The following is a 9,360-nucleotide window of genomic DNA, read 5'->3' on the forward strand; positions in this document are numbered from 1 at the left end:
CATATATACCTTACTCCTCGATTTTAATAGAGGTCTTCAGTCAGCCACTTCATATCTTGCATGATATACATACACACCTTACATTTCCCCCACAAAAATCAACAACACTCATCAGATTATCATAAAAATTATTCAGATTATCATAAAAATTATAATCTTTTAAACTAGAATTAGAAAAACGTGCACTTTCACTGTGGCTTTATTAAATGTAAATTTTAATAAAATTTTAAATTGCTCAGTCCCTCATTGAAAACACTTCCAGTCTGTAAAAAATACTTTAGAAGACACATTTTAAAAAACAAACGGTATAAATGCTTTCCGATGCTTTGGGTAGGAGGTGAATTTCGTCTGGTAGAACTCGTGACACAAAACAGCAGCCAGCGCCTGGTTGAAAAGAACGTACATCACTACAAGCCACCAGGTCACGTTGTCAAGTCCAAATGTGATGGCCATAGACACATAAATGAGGAGTTCTGCAAAATAATGAGGGCAAGAAACTCTTTCAAACCAGTCTCCAAAAGGTATACTGTGGCTCAGACTTACGACCTTTCCTGCAAGCAAATGGAAAGAAGTAAGTTCAGAACAATATCCATTAAACAAATTTCTCTACTCACAATTATAGAACAACACGTTCATTAAAATGATCATCATGCAGCTCCATCTGATCTGGCAGCTTTGCACTTCTTAATGAAATAAGGTATCACCTCTGGCTGTTTGCATAAATTTGGTGTAAGGAAGCCTGTTTTTAACCCCCACAGAAAAAGAAGTGACATCTCAGAGGAGTGACCCAAGTCCTAAGCGTGACCATTTGTCTTTAGGATAGCGTAAGCCAGACCTTTGAATTAAGCTCTGAACATTCAGCTGCCCAGTCTCTTCTCCAAACAGCTTCACTTAACCTGCTGAAAGTCTTACAAAGGCTCCCACACTACAGTTACTAAAAAATACTGCTTTTAAGGTGTTAGAAGCTACAGAAGCCTATTGAAACAACCAGGAAAAAAGTAGGGAAGTAAATGGCTCACATAAACGAAACACCTTACCTGATTTACTTTTTCTAAGATTAGCTAGAATCACAAGACATCTGTGCTGGTGAAGAGAGGCCCAAATGTACACCACAATTCCTATGACGTGATACCAGCAGATCTGCACGGAACTTTCTTTTCCTACATGACATACGCTTCATTAATAAAACGCCAGTAAATACCTTCCCAAGCACTGCTCCAAAACACTGCACACGTATGTTATATGTTATTGTCTTACAAAACTTGGAAGATGCTTTTGAGTCCTGTGTGATTTAAGTACTCAGCTACTAGTTCCTTTCCTTTAAATGCTCTACACTAAAAATATCAAAGACCTAGTTTTTAATCCAGTAGCTTGAAGTATACTATTAACTCATATATAACTTGCAGTCGAAAACCTCACTATTCAACTTTGTTTATAATTCTTACCATCCTAACAAAAGATATTGTCATGTCTCAGGTCAACACATAAGTACACTTGTATGTCTCATTCACAGGGAGTGGTATATATAGATATATGCTCCTATCCACACACACTGTAAACCACTTAACCCATCAAAAACATTGCATTAAGGATGAGGTCCAATGTGCATGTTAATATACCAGCTCTGAGAATCTACAAGATGAGAAAAGTAGAAAAATGTGTCCAGATAAAAAAGGGTTTTACCTACTCAGATGACCTGAAGGTTGTTTTTACAAATAACCATATTAAACTGGAGCTGATGTGATTGGAAGTGGTTAAAAACGTGACTAAAGTTACATACTTAGTAACAACCATTTTCCATAAATCGGTCATGGAAGAAGTGCTGCAGCCAGTGGAAGTGTTGCAGCTCATGGTTTATCTGTGCAGAGGAGCAAGTAAGAGTTCAGTCGGGAGCCTCAGTGGAATGCGTTGGCAGAAATAGGTCATATAATTCAAATTACTGCTGTATTAATGCAGCCATTACAGCACGAAGGGAATGACGAGTGCGACTGGTGTAAGGCAGAGCAGTGGGGAATTCTGAGTGGAAGGCAAAGGAGTTGGCCAAGATGGTCCCACCTTAGTAGGTCCACCCTACAGGAAAGCCTACAGCAAAAAAGGAAACTTTATTTTAACTGGAGTTGTGTAGTAATATTTGAGAACTGGCACCGATTATTTTCTTTCTGAAAGCAAATGGATCATAGAATCATAGAATCATAGAATATCCTGAGTTGGAAGGGACCCTTAAGGATCATCAAGTCCAACTCTTGACACCGCACAGGTCTACCCAAAAGTTCAGACCATGTGCCTAAGTTCACAGTCCAATCTCTTCTTAAATACAGACAGGCTCGGTGCAGTGACCACTTCCCTGGGGAGCCTGTTCCAGTGTGCAACCACCCTCTCTGTGAAGAACCCCCTCCTGACGTCCAGCCTAAATTTCCCCTGCCTCAGCTTAACCCCGTTCCCGCGGGTCCTGTCACTATTGTTAATGGAGAAAAGGTCTCCTGCCTCTTGACAACCCCTTACGGGGAAGTTGTAGACTGTGATGAGGTCTCCCCTCAGCCTCCTCTTCTCCAGGCTGAACAGGCCCAGTGACCTCAGCCGTTCCTCGTACGTCTTCCCCTCAAGGCCTTTCACCATCTTCGTAGCCCTAATGATCTTAATGGCAAAACTGACCTGTAATGCTCCTGAAAGTATCATCTACCATGAGATGGAATAACAGTGCATTTCAGGGAACTACAGTGGTGGTTAACATAAAAATGAGTAAGCGAGTGAGCGTGAGTCTGTGTGAGTAATACCGGTTGATTATTATGCAACATACTGAAGTGTAGTTACTTTGGACTATGACAGTACGTTATTTTTACTTCTCACCAATTAACACACTTCTCATGCAAGCCCTCTGTGAAATAAAGTGAACTGTTTGCCATGATGGAAAGAAAACGGAGCAAAAAAATGAAACTGGTAATAAGTAAGCAGGTACTTACCATGCCTGACATTAATAGGCACTTGCCATAGCACAGTTGTGCCAAGAACAATGTAGTAACCAAGTCCAAAGCAATACTGCACAACATGAATGACACCATTGGAAAACACACTGGTACAGAGGCACTCTGCAAGTCTTCGAAAGCTATGCAGCCAAAGGAGCAGGAGAACCAAAAGTGCAGAGAAGTGTTCGCTATCTGCTTACAAATGAAAAATAGTGACTTAGGAATAGCTAGGACCAATTTTACCCCTTCAAAAGAGCTAATTTTCCCCTCCCCACAGCAAAATCTTATCCTCTTTTTAAACTAACCTAGCACTGGGAAAAATATTTGCACATCTGAGACACTGCTGACCACAGTGATTGCACAAGACTACATGTAGAAGGTAAAAATGGCCCTTCCTACTAAAATGAGTGCTGAAAGCTATTATATTAATAAATTAGAATGATTTCTACCTTAAATAAAAACAAACGGACTTGGTATGCTAGGAACATTACCTGGAGCCTAGTTTAAGAGCAGCTGATGAAATAGCACAAGAAGAATACTTATCCAGCAAAGGATGGTAGTGCAGTTTTGTAATATTTATATGTCTGCTTTACAGTAGCTGGAATACTTGCCTGTGTTCTGGCTCTGCAAATCTCTGCCAAAAGCACTGTGCAATTGCTGCATCCACAGTGCGAGTGCTGCTCCAAGGAATTTAGCTTGGAAAAGCTTGATCAGCAGAAAGCCATTCCAGAGTACAGAAACTATATAGAAGTGAGTAAACCACCTGTGGGAACAAAAAGCATCTTCATTACACTTAATGTTCTCGTTATTTTTTAGTTGGACATGTAGCTGCAGGACACACTTGTCTGATGGTCAGCACGTGCCTTTTCGTCTCACCCATCAATGAGCAGAGAACTCAGGACTCAGCTGTACCAAGCAGGCAAAACCCTAGCATCTCCCCCCTTAAATGCTGCCTGAAACAACAGGCAGCATACATCTAACTTAGCTGACCTCAGCAACTGTAGCTGTACTAAGAGAAGGTGTAAACCATGCACTGCAAAGACATTCCTCAATACTGACAAATAATCATGACTTACACAAATTTTCTTCATAATTTATACCACTGAAAGCATGTCTGAAATGACTTTCTGAACATTTCCATGCTGTTGCTCAACAGCAATACAGCAGCCAAGTCAGAAGCCAGCAAGTTTCCTTGCACACTCCAGAACAACTTGACCATTGCAGCTGGTGAGCTTTCAACAATCTCAACTATTCTGGGGATGTGTCTGACCTACAGAGCAATCCAGCACTACAGTAACTACTTGTCAACCCTCAAGGAGAGAGGAATGGTATGCGTTTGCCAAACCAACCTGAAATGAATCACAACATTTGACAAGATGGAATAGTAAAGTTTAAAAAGGTCTAGGCTAGTGAAAATACAATGCTTGTTTGGAAATACGATGCAGATGAGTGGAAATAGAAAATGTCTCAAGAGTTAGCTTCAGGATCTTCCGTCCGCCTTCAGCCAGCATGAACAACATGGTTACGGGTTCAATACTGCAGTAACAGAATCGCCTTGTAGATGCTGAGAGCCTGAGACCAATTCACTGAAAAAGCCACATTCTTCAGATAGCATCTTCCCTAAGAAGAGGTGGTTAGAAACTTCTGTTGAAGACAGATCAACTCAAATCAGACCCTACCTCAAGAATACCTTACTTTGCAATACACTGCACCTAAACCAAAGCTTTTATGAACCCTTCTTTTTGCTGTGGATACCACAGAGCCTAAATGCATCTGTGGGAATTTTCTGGAGCAGAAGCTTGATAACTAAGATACAACATTATAATCCTGCCATGAATAATATGCTGTGTCACAAAACCTTTTTAAACATTTGTTTTGAAAGCTGCATATGTAAACTCTGTTACTGATAATGAAGTTATATCAGGGATGATCAGGCCTTTGGGTTAAGCAGCACCCCAGTCCTGTCCTTCTGGACCTGCAAGCTCCTGTCATGCCTACGTTCAAGTCAAAGGCTAGTTCTGGTCAAGAATCTCAGGTGATCAAAGCAATGAGATCCCAGTAATGTATAAAAAGCTGGAGAGGTGTTTTTTTTTTTTTTTTTCCCCGTTTCCCTCTCCTATCCTATTAAAAAACATCTATTAAGAAGTCTCCATGGCAATTTGTTTCAGCATCTGTTTCAGAAAAAAAGTGTGTTTGAGTAACACAACAGTTCTTTTGCCTTGTTAGACTGCGCATACAGCACTTGGATACTTAGATTAACATGCTATTATCAGGATCATGTAGTATATTTTATCAAGAAACCCTGAAAGTAGAAGACAACAACAGACTTGATGATCCTTGTGGGTCCCTTCCAACTTTGAATATTTTATGATTGAGAACTGATTTCAGAAAGCAACGCCAAAGTATGTTTGAATAGTCACAGTTACACTCAGGTGTCCACACTCCCAGGTCCCTGATCTCGTCTTGCTGGAAGGTTTGTGTAGGTACAGCATGGGACTGGGGTACAAGAGAGTATGCTTTTATTCCAGTTTGGGGCATATGATCGAGGCCTCTACGTTCCTTATCCATAAACAGAGAATAATAATTTCTCAAAAAACTGAGGCTAACTCTGTAAAAATAAGCATGTTCCTTAGAAGCCATTACTGAGGAAGACAGAGTAAGCACATAATGCACTTCCAGCATCATTCAGTTTGCATATGAGACTTCAGCAGGTCCGATCTGAAGCAGAGTTTTACACATCTTTCCACTCAAAGTCTTTTCCAAAAGAACTGTATAGTAGCACAACGTGCTTCTTGCTGTCAGCTGGCTCCTCAACAAGTTCTGCTCTGCAGCCACAGATTTTCAGATCCTCACCGAAGAGCAGCGTCCCACGGGACCACAGACTTGGCCATTCCGTAGTGCCAGTGGGCAGCCACCCAGTACATATGAAAAGGACCCAAACACACTTATGCTTTTGGTAACATCCTGAGAATCAACACTCCATTTTGCGTAGGCTGTTTTGCAGTTAATTGAAATACACGTTGCATAATGCACGCAGCATTCACTCAATAGGAGAAAACGCAGCATTTCATTGCGTGCTGAAACACTTCTCTAAGCCTGTGCCCTACCTCTCCTGCGACCTGTAACACCCCCCTCCACCCGCAGACCCCACAGGGAGCACTGCAGGAGACCTTGAGGGGCTTTTAGAGACCACCACGCCGCCCGCAGCCACCACAGCCCCGCTCACCTCTTGGGCACCTGGCAGCGGCGCAGCCATGCGGGGCGCTGCCCGCCGCCGTTCTTGGTCTTCCCGTAGCGGATGAGGTCCTGGAAGAGGCCCGAGGCGATGCCACCACCACCACCGCCTCCAGGCCGCCTCGCCTGGGCCCGGTGCAGCAGCAGCGCCGCCAGAAAGGCAGCGGCCAGCAGCGCCCAGGCGGCGCCCAGCCCCGCCGGCATGGCCCCGGCCCCGGCCCCGCCGCCCGCCCCGCTCCGCCCCGCTCCGCCCCCCGGCCCGCGCTGGGTGATGGCGGCCAGCGCCAGGCCTGAGGGCCCGGGGCTGAGATGCCGGCTGGCCGTGAGGCAGCAGTGTGCCCTGCTGGCCGGCAGGGAGAAGGGTGTGCTGCTCAGCCGGGAAGGGGGACGACCGAGGGGAGGGAGACCTCGTGGATGTGGATAAATATCTGAGGGGAGGGTGTCGGGAGGCTGGAGGCGGTCTCCTTTCAGTGGTGCCCAGCGACAGGATGAGAGGCAAACTGAAGCACTGGAAATTCCAGCTGAATATAAGGAAACACTTTAGTGTGAGCGTGACAGAGCACTGGCACAGGTTGCCCAGAGAGGCTGTGGAGTCTCCTTCTCTGGAGATATTCAAAACCCACCTGGATGCCATCCTGTGCAATGTGCTCTGGGCTTGTTGGACTACATTACCTTCAGAGTTCTTTCCAGCCTCAGCCAGTCTGTGATTCTCTGAAAAGCCTTTCCTTGCCTTTCTTTTGTCTTGAGAAACCAAGACTTCAGAACAGCCTGGCACCACAGGGAAACAGCTCCCTTTGGCCCCAAGTGAAAAACGTCCTCCCTGCACCCCTCCTCTGTGCATCCCTCTTTTTGTCACTCTGGTGTTATCTGGAGTAAAGTAACAAGTCAGGAAGAAATTGCTGAACAGTATTTCAAGGCCTTTACATACAGAGCAGCCTAATTTTGTTAGTCTTTAGTGCTAACCTAATTTTTCAGTCTTTAATGGTACTCCAAACCATCCTAAAGTCAATAAATCAGGAGGATAAAGCAGTGGCAACCACCATGTAGATCACAGAGATTCGAGCCTGGAGCACACACGGGTTTTTGACTTCAGGTGGAAGTTCCCCAGTGGAAGTACATGCCTTGTCTGCATGCTTGTAGAGTGGTACCTCCAATGCTCTGAAAGGTGTTAATGACTTTTTCCTATACTGGACTGAATTATGTCATTATAAGCACTTTAATTGAATCCCAACCTACTGCAAAATTCATACAGTGTGTTTTTTTGTGTGTGTAGATCAGGTTTGACTGAAAGAAAATTTTTAAATTTTACTGATGCACTTTCCTAAACATGAGGTGTAAGCCTAAATGATTTTGAGGATGCATTTATGACTGTGTTAATTCATCCTATCAGTGGATCCTGCAAGGCAGCCCATGCTCAGCTAAAGCACTCCTGGCATCAATAATATTGCTTTGGGAAAAATAATCACTGAAGCTCACATTTTCTGCTAAAACATATGATGGTAGCTCTATAGTTATATACACATAATGTGCTGTAATAAATATTTTAATGTCAATATAATTTATGTCAAAGTTCGGGACTGAGTCTGTTTTTCTTTCAAATTCAGTATAACAATCACAAGTCTGGTTTGGGGATTTCATGCCTAATTGTTTTTGATAAACAGCATGAGAAGAAGGTAAGCATATGACTAAATACATAACATATTGCTGTTACTCTCATTTTTAAAAAACTCAAATGGCTGGTAGCTTCACTCAGAATTTAGTAAATTAAAAAATAAGATAATAACATCAGATTAACTTTTTGAATATTTTAGTGTAAGGGTGAGAGCTGATTTTATCTGAATCCATCACGAACTTTACCACAAGTTTTACTGAGAGCAGAATGAGCTCCTACACCTGCCATCCCCTGGAGATGATTGCCTCCTGGACATCGGCCATCCCAGGCCAAACTTTCCAACTCCACATGTGGATGCTAAGGCTACCATGGAAGAGCCTCAGATTTCACCCATCAGCAGCCCACCCCAAGCCCCATAGCGTCCCCGTGAGTTATCACCACTGCTGTAGTGGATCAGAGATTGCAGGTGGCAGATTTAATGGAGGAGGAAAGGAGATGACATTATTTATGCACTGGTTCTTCCTTGCTTGTGGGTGTTTGTTCTGCTCCTGCTCTCCTGCAGAGCAGCTTTAAGTTAGGTGGGCAGGTGCTGGTCTTCAGCAAAGCTGGTGATGGGCAGAAGGCTGTGAAATTGCAGTCTCAGGGATTTCTTGACTGTGTCTTTTGGACGTCTTAGATATCCAAGGCACTGCTGCCATCCGACTCCAGCGGCATACAGTGCTTCAGCAGCACAGGGAACTGTGGTCTGACCTCAAAATGTGGTCAGATTGCTGGCTGTTTCCTCAGGGTGTAGAAAATTGGAGGAAGAAATGGAAGGAGTACAGCCGTGAGGCTGGGAAATGGCTTGAAGGAGAGAGAAATTGGCAGTTGGCTGTCTTAAGTACATGTTCTATATTTATATTTGCAAGTTGTGGTGAGGACTATGACACCTTTTCAACACAAGTTGTACTCTTCTACTCCTTGTTATTGTGTATAATTTTTTCACAGTGGTAAGTACCATTCTCTAGGATTTTTCCTTAATACTATGCATCTGAGGCACATTATTGTGTCCATGCGCAGTGATTTTCACACTTTTTATGCGAATGGTCCCTCTAGGTGGCACCAACACTCTTTGGTTCCTCGAGTGTCAGAGGAACCTGCCCTGCACTGGACCTTGTCCAGCTTCCAGCAAGAGCCCGAGGTGCCATCAACCACCCACCCTTTGGCCAGAAGCTCTGCAGGGGCTGGCACTCGCAGTCACTCCAGGCTTTGGAAATCCTGAGCAGCTCATATACCGTGAACATTTGAAAGCTTTGGGCAAGTATGGCTGTTTGTGGCTGCTTTTGGTTGAAAATATTTGTGCACAGATCTACGACACTGTTTTCAGCTCAATGGATGGAGTTCAAGCTAACTTGACTCAACCAGAAACTAGCTGAAACTAGTTAGCCTGGTTCCTAGTGGGGACAGGTCCCTCCAGAGTGCCAGGGTTTTCCTTCCAAAATTCATCCGTCTCTCAGCTGTAGAGCTGAATTGTCCTCCCAGGTGGAGATCTTCCAGATGGAGAGAGAAGTA

The 9,360-nt window shown here is 43.8% G+C and overlaps 1 protein-coding gene across 1 annotated transcript; it reads right to left on the reverse strand.

Moving 5' to 3' along the window:
* Positions 1-201: 201 nt before the first annotated feature.
* On the reverse strand, positions 202-6,401 carry SRD5A3 (steroid 5 alpha-reductase 3). Its single transcript, XM_032186789.1, has 5 exons — positions 6,190-6,401; positions 3,575-3,726; positions 2,961-3,155; positions 1,038-1,160; positions 202-551 (listed from the first exon to the last, which is right to left on the reverse strand). The coding sequence occupies exons 1-5, from the start codon at positions 6,399-6,401 to the stop codon at positions 292-294; spliced, it is 942 nt and encodes a 313-aa protein (XP_032042680.1). The 3' UTR covers positions 202-291.
* Between the last annotated feature and the right edge of the window lie 2,959 nt (positions 6,402-9,360).

Source organism: Aythya fuligula, chromosome 4, assembly GCF_009819795.1.
Source record: "Aythya fuligula isolate bAytFul2 chromosome 4, bAytFul2.pri, whole genome shotgun sequence".
Lineage (NCBI taxonomy): Eukaryota > Metazoa > Chordata > Aves > Anseriformes > Anatidae > Aythya > Aythya fuligula.